At 37.6% G+C, this 19327-nt stretch overlaps 1 protein-coding gene across 1 annotated transcript in view; it reads right to left on the reverse strand.

Moving 5' to 3' along the window:
* ACTN2 (actinin alpha 2) overlaps positions 1 to 19327 on the reverse strand; it is a 63357-nt gene that overhangs the window by 39780 nt on the left and 4250 nt on the right. Inside the window, exons 2-6 of the mRNA XM_070932542.1 lie at positions 8960 to 9074; positions 7045 to 7164; positions 6177 to 6263; positions 3377 to 3464; positions 1149 to 1227 (exon numbers count right to left, since the gene is read on the reverse strand). Of these exons, the coding sequence (XP_070788643.1) occupies positions 1149 to 1227; positions 3377 to 3464; positions 6177 to 6263; positions 7045 to 7164; positions 8960 to 9074 (489 nt within the window). The remainder of the gene's footprint in view (positions 1 to 1148; positions 1228 to 3376; positions 3465 to 6176; positions 6264 to 7044; positions 7165 to 8959; positions 9075 to 19327) is intronic.

Genomic DNA, 19327 nt, shown 5'->3' on the forward strand with positions numbered 1-19327 from the left:
GCAGCATTTTAAAATAAAATTAAATTCTCCCCCAAGAAGCATGTAAAAACCAGGCAGATTTCCACTGCATCATGTCTTCCATCTTGACATTTTTAACCATAATGCTGACACTTACTCCCAAGTATGTTTATATAATATAGAAATTAAGCAGCTGTCTCTTACATCTTTTTTTAAAAACTGTTTCAGTGGAATTTACTCCAGTGCATGGTACTGACATTTCAGGGTTACTAGGGAACTATTGAACAGAAAAACTGTTCTGGTAGGACAGATTTTGGAAGTGCTGCCTTCACTTGAGGGCTCCTGCTTTTACCTTCCCTGCCCTTAGGGATGTCTAAGCTTCAGACAGACACACAAAAAGATGGGTGTGGCTTTGCTGTGTTTGCCACCTTGCTAAACTAAAAGCTTAGTTATTAGTTATGCCTGCCATTTAACTCATGCTGCACATGAACCAAACAATGTGTGGCAGCCATAAATCAAGCTTTTCAGCTTTGCATATTGTAAGAACATACTCTAATGCATCAATGCAAAGAAAGATCCTCTATGGCTCTCCAAAGATTTCCAGAAAGCAAAGAAAGGCATGCAGAAAGAAAAACTAACATGCACACAAGTGCACACACACTCCCACATCAAATCTACAATGACAATATTGGATATAAATATTGTGCGGTTTACTTATCTTCATGTCACTTAAACATTTCACAGGGTTGCACCATCTATTGAATACTTTCTAATATAGTGAATCCCACGATGCATCTTTACTCAGGAATATAATGCTCATAGATTGACTGAATTGGCTGTGTGTTGGAGACAGATCTACATTGAATATCCCAAGTCCAAGTACATTTGTCCAAAGAGTAGCTTATTTTTTCAGCCACTTTCATGGCTTGTGGTTTAGCTTACTTGGGATCACCTACTGCAGTCTTAACCATACTGATTGGCCATTATCAGTGGGAGAAATTTAAAATTAGCAGAGGGCACCTGGTTCAGGAAGGCTGTTCTATATCTGCAGGTCAAGAGCCAAGAAAGAAGGCTCATTTCAAACTACAAAACAAACATATCTCTCTATATGTAGTAGGTGAGCCAAATCAGTGCAAATCATCATGCCAGATTGGTGCAAGTTATCATGCCATGCCAGCAAAATTAATGACCTTTGAAAGCTTGGAGTAGTCAATAAGATCTGGTCGATGTCTATGAATCAGTGCACAGAGACCAAGGCCATCTTTCCAGCTTCATGAGAAGAAACCAAAAATAAGGCGACAATATATTAATGAAACACTGATTTTGTCAGACAGTGCAAGGTCTGACAATATTCAGCAATTGTACCACATGTCTAATAGCAGTAGCTCATAAAATCCCAGTGGTTGTTGCAATTTGGCTAAATCTCATTTAATGGCAGAACACAGGAGAAATTCATAGTATAATTTTGTGAACCAGGTTATCTACTTTCAAGACAATCAAAAATATTTAAAATGTTGATAAGGCAGAGAAGCATGTTAGGATATTATCTTGTAAGACAAATTTCCTTGACTGTAGACACTTTTGTGCAGAAAAGAGCCCAGAGAAATTTCATGCACAGTGCACTAGATGATGAATGATTGCTTACTTATTTTTTTTTTCACGGTGCAAGAATCTGCAGTTGGCTGGAACAGATGGGCTGCTCATTTCACTCAGTGGTTTGTCCATCTTTTTATTTACTTTTACGTATCGAGGGCATACTCAGGGTAGCTCAGAAAATATTGTTTGCATATCATTTAGAAAATCAGTAGTAAAATTTTAAACCAGCAGCCAATATGGTTATAATGGTTTTTTTTAAATGCATTGTAAGCTGCCCTGAGTCTCCGGAGAAAGGCGGCATATAAATTGAACTAATAAATAATAAATAAATAAATAAAAGAGCAGGCCATTCACACAGTCTGAAAAGTCTGGTGGGATGAAAATGTTTGAAATAAATTTCTGAGAGCTCCAATGGATTGTGTCTAGAACCCAAACATGGAAATGACCTGCCATACACAGACAGTAAGACATGTGTTGAACAGGAGAGTTGTTCCTCTCTCCAATGCCTTATAAGGAGTAGGAAGTTTCATCTGGGAGAAAGTATAATTCTTCTGAGTCAATTATTTGATACATTGCAGTAGTTAGTTTATCCTGCATTCGCCAACAGAATGTCTCAGCCAACACTCCCAGCTCTTGTCTATGGAGATTCTCAGTCATCCAGGTCATGGTTGTCCCAAAGGTGCTTTTTCAAGAGGATGAGAAGCGAAACGTCTTCAAAGAAAAACCAGAAAGTCCAGTTGCCTCTTAAAAAAGCACCTCTGGGACTCCCAGCTCATCTGAAGATGCCAGGTTTGGGAAGCTGGGTCTATTTATTTTACCACTTTTAATGCATTTTTCATATATATTATTTTAAAAATGCCATTTGAAGCCAAACCCAACAATCCAGTAATTACAAGTATCTATAAAAATAGGATGTTTGGTAAAATCTGTTCTTAACTACCTCAACTATCTGTAGGTAAGAGACCATTCTCAACAACAGAAGTGTTTTCTTCTATTCCTATATGTATATATGTATTTACCTAATATCTATGACCTCCTATCTCACAATGGTAACTCTGGGCATTGTACAGAGATTAAAACAAAAGACACAACATAAATACCCATGATGTTCAGGTTATTTGTGTCTTGGATTTTTCTACACACTGTACACCTAAGGTTTTACTGCTTTCTGTTCTTTGGAGCAAGAGCTTTATGAAACTTGAAAGCTTGCATATTTATTTATAACCTGATTAGATGCAAAACAAAAACAAGTGTCTTTTTTTTTTTTATCTCAGCAGCAACTGCTGGGGAAAAAAATTAGCATTTATTAATCATGCCACAATGCCCAATTTTCACTCTATTTATAGGTTCTGTGAAAGGGATCTTTCTTCCACTATTTCTGGAAATTTCAACATATTTGTAATATAAATTGATTTCTAGAAAATACACAAAAGGTTTACACTATGCAGATGGAGGTAAAACAGAAAATGATAGTGTTTGATTTTTTTAATATTTTGTTGTCAGTACATTACAATCGGGACTTCTGTTTATTCCCCCAAATATTAGTTGTAGTAATTTCCTCTCTAATTAGGCCTCATCAGTCAAGGAGCATCCATGGTGACATGTGAAATAATCACACTGTTGACTCCTTTCATATAGGGTGTCCATTTTAATTGCTTTGATAATCTGGGAGCCCCTATACTCATGCTAGCTTTGTAGAGTTATTCCTGGCCCTTCTCAAACTGCAAAGAAAATATGATGTATTGGGTGCTCTCCATTTCCAACTGTACCATTAAGGGTAAAACACATCTACATCTTTACATCTAGAAATGATTCACTTTACCTAAGATGGAAATTTTGAATGTTCACATTTCGGTAAGGTGCCGTTTTTCTTTGACACCACAACAGCAGTCCTTCTTTGGCAGATGTCTCTGAAAATACCATCAAAGAAGATTTATAAAAGAAGATTTATAAAGAATAACAGAACTTCAATTTGCTCACTACAGTACATAACAGACCTTCAGCTGACTTAGAGGGTTGGACATCTACCTCAGATGATATTGCTTAATTCAATGGATACAAAGAGTGCTTCCAAGGAAATCTGTACCAGAAAAGTAGTGAATACATCCAGTTTACTTATGAAAATATCTCCCTCTCTTTCTTCCGTATGTTTTCTTACAAAATGCAACAATTGAAAGTTAACACTGTGTCTGTTACAAAAACAAGGGGCATTTATATGAAAAGGAAACTCTAGAATTGGCTGTGAACTTTCCTTATCATTTTTTTTCCTCATGTAGCCATCCGTTCATTGTTTTTCTTTAATATTTGCATCCTGCTTCACTGACTCAGGAATGATGTCATCATTCATAAGAAATTTCTTTTTAAAGATGATTTAATTGGTACAATAGAATCAGGGTAAATTTGTCAGGAATAATTATTCTCTCAATTAACCAACGAAGTATAAAAATTGGTTGATCCGCTACATATTGTCTACTGTAATGGATGGCAGCTGTTTGCTTGAGTAAAATCTTGGCAAAAAATCTATAGCTGCCCAAATTATTCACTGTTTTACAGTATTAAACAATCTTTACAAAGTAGCATAAAATGCTGCAGTATCTACATATGATCCTACCAAACAATTCTCCAATCTCCACATGTTATTACTCAATTGGATAAAATATATTTTCCCCAGAACAGAACTATTTTACATTAGGAAGAACTTACTACTCACTCCTTGTACTTCATAACTCCAGTGCAGCAAATTCTAGTATTTCTCTCAATTCAAAGTCATAAAATGTCCCATTATGTTTACTGGATGGATAATCATCTCATAGAAAATAGAAAGTCCATTGGCATTGCCAAACTATCCATCTCTTGAGCTAAAGTGGGAAGTGGGAAGCAAAGAACTTGAGGCCCTACAGACCTCTTACAGTAATAAGGTATCAATCTTTCCTCCCAACTAGAGGAGAAAACAAGAGGCTCTCAGCCCACTATATAGGGCAGGCAAGAGAAAGAGATTTGAACCCGACCACTACTATAAATAGGACTTTCATTCTATACTTGTCTGTTCTGAATTTCTTCTTTTAATTGTATTTCCAGATCTTGCAATAAGAATAATTTATCAAAGAGCTGCATTCTTGAATCGCTAGTATTGTTCACTTGGAAAAGCCTGACATGAAATTCTTTTGTGTTTGAAAGACAGATATTTGTGCATTCTTACATATAAAAATAGACTATGTTGTATTTTTTGTGTGCTTGTTCTTCTTTTATACAGTTTGTTCTGTCTGCTTTCCTTGGAAGCTGGATTCAGATGATAATGTTGACTAGGAAGTTCACACAAGAAAGATCCCAGAGCCAAGTCACCACAAGAATCTGAGGACATTATAGACATTAGCTCACTGCCTTATTTTACTTTTTTAAAAAAAAAAAAAAAACTTCAACTTTACTATCAAATTATGGCAGGTTGGGACAGAATGACAAGCAAATGACATGGAATGCATTAAATCAGAGTCTAAGTGGAAATCTTCTACAGTGTAAAAAGATCCCTGCTCATGAAAAGATGTCAAGAAGATTTCAGCATATTAATTCAATCATTATCCTAAATAATTGATATTCCTGTTTTCTTTCTTCAAGGAGATGGTGACCATAGAGCCACACCTTCCCTCCCAAATGAATTAGGCCTAAACTAGAGGATACAAAACTGTATCTTATTACTGTTATTTATTTGATGATAAGAAAATAATAGTGTTCAAGCAAACTCTCTGTCGAGAATGCTGTACTTGAAAGCGGCTGTATAATCTTTCTATCAACCTTCACAATTACCTCTCTGTGTGTTTGTGTATGTGCATTTCTCCCTGTTTAAGTACAGAGCTTTCTTTAAATTTTACATTTGGTCACCTGAAGTTATTTTTAATAATAATAATAATTTGTTCCCTTATGGAGGAAATAATTTGAGGTTACAAATAGCTACAGTAAAGCTAAAGTCTCCTTTGAACTAAGTTTGCCTCCTGATTACTTGGTGTATCCATCCATGCTGTTTTCTTATCAACAGTATAGATCTGGCTTGCGGTTGCCGCCTTCTGAGATATTTTTTCAATTTCCCAATGCTGCCTCCAACCTGGTATTCTCTGGTAGCCTCCAACCCAAGTGCTAATCAGGCTTGGTCCTACTTAATTTCCAAACCAGATAAAGTCAGCCAAATGCTAGCACTTGTTAAGGCTGTTTACAAGTAAATGAACAAAATAAGAAGCTAACCAGGGTGACATATTGTTTGTGTATCATCTAATTTAGCCTTATGATTCACAAGGAACTCAATGTTTCTAACTGATCGGTCCACTTGTAGGAGAGGCAGATTGTTGGATATAAAAATATCACACGTTTTAATGCATTTTTGAAGAAGAGAATATAATTCTTTTCCTTATGGTATCTGTTTACCCTACTAGAAATGATAATAAACAACAAAGCAGATCAACAAAAAGCAGTCCTGAATGCTTCTTCATAAGTCGCTTAATTGCTATCCTGATATTTACATCAAAATTCACTGTGGGCAATAAAGCTATAGCCAGTTCAATCGATCTGTATTCCTGGAATCAAGTCTATTTGACACAAAAAGTTGAAGGCAGCATTATATAGAATTTTCTTACCTTCCACCGAGATATCTTGAATAGCAAAACGGAGAATGATAGTCCAGATCATACCCAGAGTCATTTTCACATTGCCATCCACAATTTCTAGAGAGAAATGGAATGGATAATTTACAGCAGGGTCATCAATACAACAATATGTAGTAGCTGTTATTTGAGATTATGTTCCTCATGCATACTTATTTCATGATATCTTGCTGGCAGATTCGTAGTTCTACTTTTAAAAGTAGATTCTACAGGTGGTTCTCGACTTATAACCACAATGGAATCCAAAATTTACATTGCTAAGTGAAAATTTGTTAAGTGAGTTTTGCCCCATTTTATGACCTTTCTTGCCACAGTCGTTAAGTGAATCGTTGCAGTTGTTAAATTAGACACCCAATTCCTAAGTGAATCGGGCTTCCTATTGACTTTGCTTGTCAGTAGGTCGCAAAAGGAGATCACGTAAGTCCGGGATACTGCAAATGTCATAAATATGAGCCAGTTCTCAAGCGGCTGAATGCTGATCACATGACCATGGGGATGCTGCAAGTGTGAAAAATGGTCAAGGTCACTTTTTTCAGTGCCGTTGTAACTTTGAATGGTCACTAAATGAATTGTTGTAAGTCGAGGACTACCTGTATTTTAAGAATGAAAAGTATTTTCAATAGTACCTGAAGATGCTAAGGTCTTCTCTGTTCAAAAGAAGCACTCTGCTACAGCTCTTTCAAACAAGAAGTGTGCCAAAAAAAAAAAAACCTGTGCTTTGAAATGTACTACATAGTTGTTTTTTGAAGGTATGTTGTATATATATAGTGACCCCAAGCAGCACTAAAAATGTAGGTTCATGACTAAAAGAAAAATCTTGTTATGGATACACTTCACATACCTTCTGCACCGATTGAGACAAGTTTGACACCTTTGCTTGCTATAAAATCCAGAGCTTTGTTGACATTTGCAATTTTATGGAAGCGCATCTTTCCTCTATCTGGTTTCGGAAGTCTTTCTCCTGCAGGAAAGAAAATCAAAAATATTTGTGAGTACTAGAATCTGGCTGCACTACTCTAGTGGGAGAAGCTTGCTCTTTGCTAGCTAAAACCAAAGGTGGCTGGTAGATTAACAGAGAAGATACAAACTATCGCACCAAAATTGCCTCTTGCTCCTTGCCTCTGTATTTAATGTTTTTAATATTTTTATATTTATGATTTTAATTGTAAGCCATCCGGAATTGCTTTACAGAATGAGTTGGATGATATATAAATTTAATAAATAAATACACAAATAAAAGTAAAATCTAGTCTTCTTTGAAGATTTATTTTAATGACTGAGTTCATTTGCAATGTAATAAAATGACTCATTTTACTTTTACTTTACTTTTACTCATCGTTTCATTTTATTGATGCGGTAAAAACAGTTGCACCTTTCCAAGCTATGATATACAATTTGTATATTCACTTTTTAGCTTAATTTTTAGTCCTTTAGAATGCTTCAAGCATTAAAAATTAATGTACCAGTTTTTAATATTTAGTTTACTTCAGATCCAAGGAAAAGTAACCAGAGATGGCTCTCAGCATCCTTTATCATTTCCCATTGTGGCTGTTTCTGTACCAACATCTGGAGGACCATCAGGTACCTAAAACTGCTCTAAATACAGCAATAAATTATTTGAAAGTAGCATTTACTATCCCACCAAGGTCTTACTTCAGATTAATCCATAGAATAAAATTATTTTAAAATAGTTGGCCTTCATTTCTTTATGCTGGGAATATAATAAATTTGAAGAAATGTTGGCTTATATGCCATGCCATGTAATTCCTATTGGTTATGTAACATTATCATGTTAACCAGGTTCTTGAAAGGCAATTATGGGTTGAAATGGTGTGTTAAACTCCAAAAGTTGGTATATTTCCATCTGTGAAGAAATTTGGATATATTGAGTTTGAACTGTTGTAAAAAGGTTGGAAGTATGCTTGCTCCCAGGCACCATGGCTGTATTAATAAAATTTGCTTTAATGCATTTGCATTCAAATTTATGCAATTCCAAAAGAGAAGTGAAAGAGAAAATGATGCTTCAATATCATGTTTAAACTGAAATATATTTTTGTGTGTGTACATGTATTTAGTGTGTATAAATATTTAGAATTAGACACAGTTTAGATAAGTAGTACTTCTAAGTTTTTAATTTGGTTTAATTCTTTAACTGTCTTGGTTTTTCAGTTATCTGGCTATTTTTTTTTTTAAATTATCATTTGAGTTCTTTCTTCTTCTCCTTAGAAGTTTAAGTATACAGTCTTTTCATTTTCTTCTCATTACATACTTTTTTATGCAACAGATAATGTTAGTTTTTTGAAGTCTTTCATAGAACAGTAGTATAGTTACATAATTATACTAGTATTTAGTTTCATTGTAAATGTTATAAACTAATAATGAAGGTTTTTCAACAAACAATTTTAACATGTGTTAAAATTGTATTTAAAAATACTGAGTGTAATCCTGGATAATACAAAAAGAAAGCAAAACAGAGAGCGGTTCATTGGAACAAGAAACTGATTGCTTGCACAAGCATTGTGATTATATGAATATTTTTCTTCTGCAATTTTGGCATTTGCTTTCCCTTTCTTTACTTTTTCTCTTTTCAAACTTACATAGTTTTTTTATACTATTAATAGAGCTGCAATTAATAATAAATGTTGCATCTCAATCAGCAACAACTTTTGGAGTCAGAACTGGCACGACATCGAAAAACCATGCGGCAGGTTCTGAGTTGGAAATATATCTTGACAAGGTGCTATCTTGAAACAAACCTGAAATAACTTCCAAGAGTAGCATCAGTTTCAGTCCATTTCTGAAATCGTCTTCAATGTTCTCAATCTGGGTTCCAGCTTTCCGCAGATGGGAATTGCACCAAGCTGTAAATGTCTGCCAATGCAATGAAGGACCTGATTAAAAAAAGCTATTCATTTTAATAATAAACTTCAGATGCTCAGTTTCAGGCACTAACATCCTGAGTCAAAACTGAAATACTACAATTCTAGAAATTGGCTCACTTTATGACAAATGTACATCACGTCTGTTTTGTATTTAACAAAGAAGAAGGGGAAGCATTTACAGGATTTTAATGTGGTAGTTCTTATTCATCTTAGTATATATACTGCATGCACCCTGTGTTACATATTTCAGATTCTCAAAAAGCACTTCCCTACATCCATCATCTTCGCTCCTTGAACTCTCAGAATGAATCTCAAAGGACACCCTGCTTATCTTTGTCTCTGACAATCTGGAACACTGACATTAAGGGGTGAATATCTAAAGCTGTTGCAAATCCAATAACGTAACAAAAATCCTTATTTCTACACACAATGAAGTATTGAGGAGGAGCTGAAGAGCCAGCAAGCTACCATTCCTCTTACAAATTGTGAAGCTCAGGAGTCAGAAGGGACAATGAGGGAAGATTGCCCTCTAGTGGGGAAAGAAAGCCACAATGAGCTCAGTTCTCCAACATTTCTGAAGTCATAAAAACCCTGGAGATGGTTTCAAAACAGCTCAGTGCCATTAAACCACCTCAGTTTTTCCCAGTTTAGCACCCTCTCTCTCTCAGACTGCCTAACCAGCATGGTCAATAGCTGTCTTGCATAGAAATTCTCACAGACTCTGACAGTTTGGGGCATGGTGGCTCAGTGGCTAAGATGCTGAGCTTGTCGATCAAAAGGTTGGCAGTTCAGCGGTTCGAATCCCTAGTGCTGTGTAACGGGGTGAGCTCCTGTTACTTGTCCCAGCTTCTGCCAACCTAGCAGTTTGAAAGCACGTAAAAAATGCAAGTAGAAAAACAAGGACCACCTTTGGTGGGAAGGTAACAGCCTTTGTGTTTAGTCTACTGGCCACATGACCACGGAGACATCTTCGGACAGCGCTGGCTCTTCAGCTTTGAAACAGAAATGAGCACTGCCCCCTAGAGTTGGGAACAACTAGCACGTGTGTGAGGGGAACCTTTACTTTTACCTGACAATTTGGAAAAACCTCTACCTTACTCCAGCTTTTAAATATAATGCTGTTTAATAAATGCATGTTCACAACTTTTATGGAGGACAAATGCATTTATTTCTCATCTTTATAGACTGCCAGAATTCAATGTGATGAAGGATGGCTAACATATGCTGACTCTATAACATGTAAAATAACAAAAGTAGCATGTCAATACACTTATACTATATTGGCTAGTGTCATCTTCAGTAAGAATGATGTATATTTTATTGCATATACAGGTAGTCCTCGATGTACAACAGTTCATTTAGTGACTTTGGAAGTTACAATGACCCTGAAAAAAGTGACTTATGACCATTTTTGCACACTTACGACCGTTGCATCATCCGCATGGCCACATGATCAAAATTCAGATGCTTGGCAACTGACTCTTATTTATGACGGTTGCAGTGCTTTGGCATCATATGATCCCCTTTTGCAACCTTCTAACAAGCAAAGTCAATGGGGAAACCAGACTCATTTCACAACCATGTTACTAACTTAACAATAGCAGTGATTCACTTAGCAACTGTGGCAAGAAAGGTCGTAAAATGGGGCAAAATTCACGTAACGAATGTTTCCCTTAGCAGCAGAAATTTTGGGCTCCATTGTGGTCGTAAGTCGAGGACTACCTGTACATTTTCACACATCAAAGCATCATCGGGATGAAGTTCCATATCAATTATCATTCCATTGGGGTCGGGCGGGGGGGAACCAATGCCGTAAGAGACCAATTTCTACATGAAAAGGAGAAAGGTATCTGAACTAAGAGCATTTAAACTAGACTGATAAGAAGAGCTATTAATTAATTAGTGTCTTGCAGCCTCTGTAAACAGTCCCTGTAACCATGTGCTAGATTATAACGTAAGCAGCTTTCTCCATCTGCTAGCTTCCAGATGTGCTGAGATTATAAATCCCTCTTGGAAACTACCAGAGCATTATTTTACTTACCTCTGCAAAGATACTCAAGGAGTTTTGTGTTTTGTTTTGTAATCATATTTTAACTTAGAATTGACATTTAAATATGCAGCTACTTGAATACACAGAAGAATAAGTAATTGATTCATTATGGCTGTTGCTACTCCCCCAACCCATCCCTAGATCAGTGGCAAAACTATAAAGTTGCTTGTATATTTTATTCACGGCACTGTCCTCACTTCCAATAAATCCAATAAATGTTTTTACCCTCATCTTCAGTACAGTGATTTCTGACTCAACTAGCATAGATAAAGTAGTTGTATACTTTACACAATGTTTCACTCCAAGAGCTTTGTAAGGTTGCTCATTAATGCTCCAGTTCTTATCACAATGATCTTGACAGCAAAAATCTGGTGCATTTTTCACACTATGGGGACGAGGCATGGGAGACTACTGGCTTGAGACATTTTGTCTGAGAAATTAACCGCTGTGGAAATGGATTTGACTTTATCATGTGTCGGAATCAAGTTAAGTCCCAGAATTTTTCCATTCTGTACATAGTAATAAATATAACATTATGCATAGTACAGATCGCATATAATTCTGCCCCTAGTATCTTATACAACTCAGAAAATTCTTGTGGATATAAAAGCCGATACACTTCCATTGATACAAAAATACATGGCCCAAATAAGGGATATATTGAGACCAGAAAGATACATAATACTATGGCAATCACCATAAACCCTAGAACAGGGGTGTCAAACTCAGTTTCATTGAGGACCGCATCAGGGTTGTGTTTGACCCTGGGGAAGGGGTGGGCATGGCCAAAGTGGCCATGGCCAGCTTGATGTCACTCGTGTCAGGGGTGTTTGTGGTGGCCCAAGCGCTCTACCATCCTCTGCCAGTGAAAATGGAGCCCGGGGGGGAGGGTCCCGAGCTCCATTTTTGCTGGTAGAGGCATCACGGGCCGGCCATTTGCTGTTTCTTAGGGCGGCCCCGCGAGCCGCATCTAAGCACCCCATGGGCCGGATTCAGTCCCCAGGCCTAGAGTTTGATACCCCTGCCCTAGAGAAAGAGAAGAAAATTCTCTGTGCTACTTGTTATCTATCCAAACCTTTTTATCCTTTGTTTTCTCTTTAATTCCTCTTTGAATTGTAAATGTAATTACTTAATGGGTTAAAAACAGGGGTGTCAAACTCGCATTGTCATGGCATCATCACATGACATATCACAATTTTCCCCTCTTCACTAAACCGGGTGTGGCCAGCACGTGACACATCTGGGCTGCGGGTTTGACAGCCCTGAGTTAGATGGTGGGATCTCATTGCCATAGGGTCATGGAAAGGTCTAAATATGCCACATTTACAGAGCAAATGAACACATACCTACAGAAATAAATATTTTTTAATTCATTTAGAATGGGCTGGAATAAACCTAGTAGGATTCATTCATATGCCTAGGACTGCATCCCTAATGGTATTTTTATACAGTATTATCCTTTAAAATAGTTCCTTCCAGTAGGAAGGAACTAGGTAGGTAGCCTTCAGCTTTGTGTCTTCATTCAGTTTCCATATGTTGAAAGAACAAGGTGCTGCCTCTGACTAATTTTTTCTATTATTACCATTGAGGCAGAATTCAAAATATACTCATTTCTGAGCAGTCAAGCTACAAACCAACATATATCACTAATAGCCTATATATCCCTTGGGACTGGAAAAGATCCTTTATTTATTAGACCATTTATTGTTCACCGGTCAACACATGGAAGCAGAGCAAGAGATCAGATAGCAGCTGGGGGAATCTTGAAAAACCATCAATATGTGTCACAGTGTGACAATTAAATGCTTTACAGCCCCAATTTTCCAATTCTAAGGTTTCCCATTGTGGGTTTTTTTTCCCTATTAAATAAATAAAAATACATCAGAGAACATTTTAGGAACTGTTAATACTGTATGATGGTAGTAAGTGACAAAGGCATAGGGAAAAGCTTGATTTTCTGATTTTTGTTTACAATAGGACAGATAGGCAATTGTTACTTAACTGATCCAGACATCCAGATGTCTTTCCTAGAGGCAATATGTCTGCTGTTGAAGTACTGCAGACCAAACACTTATTTAATTATTTGCTGCTGCTGGAACAATGGGAATTTGAATTAGACATTTGTTTGATGTTTCAACACACAACACCTCACTTGCCTCCCTTCAGACGCTCATGACTTCTTGCCTTAAGCACGCTATTTTGTGAATATTAAGACATTTTAAGTGAATACTTTTAACATCCCTAGGCTAATATCCTTATATTTCTAACCACCACCAGTTAACATAAAACAATGATGATGATTTTGATGATTGGTTACATAATCAGCCAGATGTTTAGACTAGATTTCGCATCAAATCCTTCTCAAAGACCTGAGATAGGCAGATGCTGTTATTTGATGGTGATACAGATATTGTTGCAGGATGTAAGCCGTCCCAAGTAAAGCTGCCTTTTGCAATTGACTGATGCTGATTTTGTCAGTGCCAATGGTGTTCAAGTGGTGCTCCAGTTGTTTTGGGATTGCACCCAAGATCCCTATTACTATCTTTATTTCTTTAGCCACAGTCATTTTACTTCTATTTACAGGACTTTATATTCTGTTTCCCCCCCCCCCCAGTTCTTTTTCTTCTGCTCTGCTGTCTCCAGGTATTGCAATGTCCACCATCCAGAGTTTTTTTGTCTTTTTTATCAACAGTTTATTTATTTATTTATTTTGTCGAATATATATTAGATAATATATATAAGTATAAGCATGAATTGAATACATAAAATGAGTACAATTAAATGGAACATTAGGACAGGGACGGTAGGCACGTGGTGTTCTTATGCACCATGTTGTTACGCCTGGGGTGTTAGATTGTTATTAGTTAAAGTTGTATGCTGCCCAACTCTTCCCAAACATTGTACTTTCCATATGGGTTGGATTACATCAAGGATTACCTCCTGCTAGCATGAAGAAGGGGGCAAGACTCCATTACGTGTTCAGGGTTTCAAGTTGAGGGGAAATGCTCTATCATACAGTAAATTAAACCCAAGCACCCAGCCAGCACACCCAGAGCATAACTCAAAAGGCCTTATTATAATCTGCCAGGAACTTGTCAAATCTTCTGCTTATCACCTGGTATCAGAGAGAAAGAAAGAGATTTAGCTAAATGCTGACAGGCTACAATGCAAATCAGGCAACACAGTTCTATCGCAGAGAGATTGCCTCTCATGAATGATGGTGAATATACGTGTCCAGGATAATGTTGCAGGATCCAATCTGGGTCGGTCACCGGGACCAGAAGTTTAGTCTCCCAAGCTTTCAGACTCGTGCTGGAGCCCATCTTCAGGGAATTTCTCACTAGCAGAGCATGTGCTGTTCTCTGTGTGTGGTATTTATAGTGCCTGTTGTATGGGCTTTTTAGATGTTGATTCTCTCTAGTACCATATAAGTCATTTAACAGTTGTCCATAGAGCTAAAATGCCAGGTCCAGAGTCCTCCCAATCCAACCAAAAGATTACAAAGGAATTTAATATATTGACTTGAGATATTCGAAGGGCTGCTATTTCTTGTAGCATTTTGGAACTGATTAAGTGTAGACACTTTATCAAAGCATAGACAAGGGAGAGTGGGGAAAAACTATTTTTTTTTCAGATGAGCACCTCAGTTTTATAGGGGGTCACAAATGACATTTGTGACCCCCTATAATGTTCTGGCTAAGTTGATTTCACACAAGTCACTGTGTCATGAATTTTTAAGATGCCTACAATAGCTGCTTAATTTACGCATGGATTTGGTTCAGGGAAATGCAGAATCCTTTTCTCTTACTGGTGCATGTACCCATGCTTTTCCCAATACATATATCACATTTCACTTATATTTCAATTTATAAGAAAATTGGGCATTTGGTCAGTTGCTTTTTCTCTTAAGAGTAATTAGTCAGTATTTCCTTAGGTAGAACTCTATAGTTGCCAAGTATGACCACAGGTGGCAAACAGTGAAGAATCTCCAGGAGAGATTATTGGCTGCAATATTAAGAAGAGCCCCCTTTGAGATAGGAACTTTCTTGTAGTAGAATTTCTCATGTAGGAAACTGCACACTTTCATACCCATTGCTATTCCAGAACTTTTGCTTCTCTTCCCTCTGGAATCTAAATAATTTCCACCACCCAACAGAACAAGCTGCAACTGAATGGCAGAGAAGAGAACACTCTTGTTTACTGCAATGGCAAAAGAGGAGCAATGCTTGTTAAAAGAGAAGAGAATTGTACTCTGCTCCTATAACAATCCTAATTAGAAATACTACTTCTGAACGGCTAGGAACAGTGAACGAACAACATTCACTGCAAGGTCTTACTATGAAACACTGGAATTTTAGCTAGCCTCAGGAGCATGCTGGTAAACTATTAATAGAATATCCTGTACATTCCTAGCATTCTGAGGCCAGCACAACTGGAATTCTGTAAAGAAAAATCAGATTTATGCAGCTGCTACTGAAGGGAAGCTAAGCATAAAAGCTGACTATATCTAGAAAATCAATTTGTTTAGCTCCAGGAAATTTAGCTAGACAGATTTCTTTGGAAAAATATATAAATGTCTGTGTGTTCATTGCCACACCTAATGTGTCACCTTTATTTCTTCTTTTCATTAAAGCAGACATACCCAATTCCTGCAACCGTTCTTCAAATGTTTTTGTCTCCAGTCCCCTAAGCACAAAGATGATTAGGGATTGGAGGCTAAAACATATGAAGAATGGTTTCAGGAATTGGGTATGTCTAGTTTAGTGAAAAGAAGGAGTAAAGGTGCCATGATAGCAGTATTCCAATATCTAAGGTGCTGTTACAAAGAAGAGAGCGTCAATCTGAAGCACCTGAAGGCAGGTTAAGAAGCAATGGATGGAAATTAATCAAGGTGAGAACTGCTCCAGAATTAAGGAGAAATTTCCTGACAGTTAGAACAATTAATCAATGGAATGACCTGCCTCCGGAAGTTGTGGGTACTCCAACACTGGAGGTTTTTAAGAAGAGATTGGACAACCGTGTCTCTGAAATGTAGGGTTTCCTGCCTAAGCAGGGGGTTGGACTAGAAGATCTCCAAAATCCCGTCAAACTCTGTTATTCTGTTAGATAGTCTAAGCGGCATGATAGCAAAGACCATCCTTATGAGGGTACGGGGAGGGGGAGAATTAAAGCTGGCTACCTATAATGCCCTTCATGGCGTAGAGACTGGTTATTTGTGGGACTGCCTCAGGGGTGAAATCCAGCAGGTTCTGACAGGGTCTGGAGAACCGGTAGCGGAAATTTTGAGTAGTTCAGAGAACCGGCAAATACCACCTCTGGCTGGCCCCAGAGTGGGGAGGGAATGGGGATTTTGCAGTATCCTTCCCCTGGAGTGGGGTGGGAATGGAGATTTTGCAGTATCCTTCCCCTACCATGCCCACCAAGCCATGCCCACCAAGCCACACCACACTACGCCCACCAAGCCATGCCCACAGAACCAGTAGTAAAAAAATTTGGATTTCACAATTGGACTGCCTATCTCGGCTAGTTTCTGCCCATCTAGTAAGATCAGGCAGAGTTAGATCAAAAAGGGGTCAACTTTCTTTGTCTCAGCATCTGCCCTATGGAACAGTATCCCCCCAGAGACCTATATAATCTTCATCTTGATGATATTCCAAAGACCTTTGAAAATCTGGCTGTTTTCCTAGGCCTAGGGATAAGGTGGTGTTGAATCTCTTTTGATTATTTTGGGGTATGTTACTTATGGCTATTGCTTTCTTTTCTTTTTATAATATACATGTTTTTGTCTCTTCTTTTTACTTTCTTTAAGGTTCCAAACAGCATCTAATTTTAATTATGTAAATAAATGGAATTGTTTGAAGTGCACATGGCAACCATGACTGAAATGTATATACATAGCTTCTGCCACTACAGAAGAATTACGCATTTCCCTTTTATGGCACATAGAAGCCTACACAGAATAGCAAAGAAAAAGAATCTTTAGAACTGAAGCTTGACAGCATTAATACAGAAGAGCTTCACATAATAGCCCTTGTAAGAACCTCTAGCAAAACTATATTTGGAGCTGTGGTTCCCTAATGCATTTCCTTTGAGACCCAGCACCTGAATAACACTTTTTTTTTTTTAACATAGACTACTTCATGATGCGCCAGCTACCAGCATATTTCTCTTGATATGCAGCATGACCTCTGCTTCTGTTCTTTTCATGGACCGATCACTACAATATAAGGTTTGGAGAGGCAATTTCACAGTTATTAATGCCACCAAAAAGGAACATGGATTTCTCATTTTCCTCCTTTATGTTATATATTCTGGAATGATAACAGCAAACCTTAGCACTGCGTACAATTATTACAATATTACTTTCTATCTCGACTGAATTTTGGACAGTTAAGGCAATTGAAGAGGCCGTATGCCACCTAAGTCCTACTGTATTTCAAAATAATTTTCCTAGCAATTTCATCTGCAAAATGATTGTTCACCGCCAGTCACTGCCTGTGAAGCAGAGCAAAAAGCTTTTTTTTTTTTGAGATCACGTCTGTCTACCAGAAGGTCAACATTTCATGGGGGCTGCAACTACTCCTTTAGATGCATATAGTTAGTACATGCAACATTCTAAACCCTTAACTCTAACCCTCATTGAGATATTTTTAGTTTATTTATTCAATGACTGATACAGTCTGGACCAAATGTCTAAGAGAATTACCAAATCAAGACCCAAAATGAGAACCAGAATTCACAATAACAGAGGAACCAAAGTAATCAAATCTGTCAGACACACTGGTGGAGCTGAAGACCAAAACTATAGGGAACAACAACCAGCCTGTACAGAACAAATGAAGCTATCTACAAATTCATTAGATATTTTTCTCAGAAAAGAATCAATCTCTTCTGGCAGTTGGTGACAGTAAATGCCAACTGTCACCACTTCCATCTGGCCTTCCCTGTGTGTTTAACAGGTCAGTAACCCTCATCCTGATAAACAAATCTTTTTATATTCATTTACCCACCCTGTGTGGGCTGAGTTATTAATCCTTTCCTCAACATTAGTGTTGTGCCCAACATCTCTGCCTCCAGCATTAATGCTTTCTTCAGTAGAAGAAACAGGCACTGTGCCAAGTCTACCCATTCACATCCAGACTAGGATAACCAAGGATTTTTGAAGGAAGCTATTGTGCCTACAAACAGGACCCACTAGAGTGACTATACTCTCGGTGAAGGATTAGCCCTCAGAAAAATCTTCATAAATGGAGGCAGGCCCCTTCTTGTATCCTGCACTAAAGCAAAATCATGCTTCAACAATATCGTTCTGGATCTTACCTTGCCTATGGAGTCCCCAATATGCTCTATAGTTCTGAAATATGAATCTGACAGCATATGCAGATTTCTTTTTGATCTCCCCTTAGAGGTCCCAAGGTGGAGCAACAGAAAATATTTACTAGAGGTTGAGATTTAAGTATATGTGTTTCCTTGCAATATTTTTATACTATTGTAACAAAGCTCACTGCATTGTTTCATACATAAGATGCCTCTTACATTCATTGAATCAACGGGTATAATTAATGTTGCATTTGATCTATAGTCTGTGGCAGCATTCTGCATGTCCCTTTTCTCTTCTTGACATTGTGGGCTATTTTTGTAGAACAAGCTTTGGGGGATTTTAAATAGAGATGCCCTAATGCAGGGGTGGGCAAATGTGGTTCTTTTACAACCTATGGACTTCAACTCCCAGAATTCCTGAGATAGCTTGCCTGTCTCAGGAATTCTGGGAGTTGAAGTCCACAGTTGTAAAAGGGCTACATTTGCCCACCCCTGCCGTAATGGAAAGGCAGATTACACTGTGCTGAAGATGAAGGTACATTTTTTTTGTGAGGACATAGCAGTTTAGCTCTGTTAACTGCTCTGTTAGCAGTTTAGCTCTGTTAGCTCTAAAAATGTCATCTCAGCAATTAATCCCATTAGACCAGAGGTCTTCAAACTTGACAAATCCCAGAACTCTATTCTAGCTATGCTGGCTAGAGAATTCTGGGAGTCGGAGTCCAGAAGTCTTAAAGTTGTCAGAGGTTTGAAGACCTCTGAGTTAGACTCTACAGTTCATGCTCCCAAATAAGTAAGCACGGGATTGCAATTTATATTACGTTAACTTATGTCATTTAGAATTCCTTGTCATTCCTTGTAAATTCCCTCATTGA

This window comes from Pituophis catenifer, unplaced genomic scaffold (genome assembly GCF_029215685.1).
Source record: "Pituophis catenifer annectens isolate HBS135680 unplaced genomic scaffold, rPitCat1.0.hap2 SCAF_1, whole genome shotgun sequence".
Lineage (NCBI taxonomy): Eukaryota > Metazoa > Chordata > Lepidosauria > Squamata > Colubridae > Pituophis > Pituophis catenifer.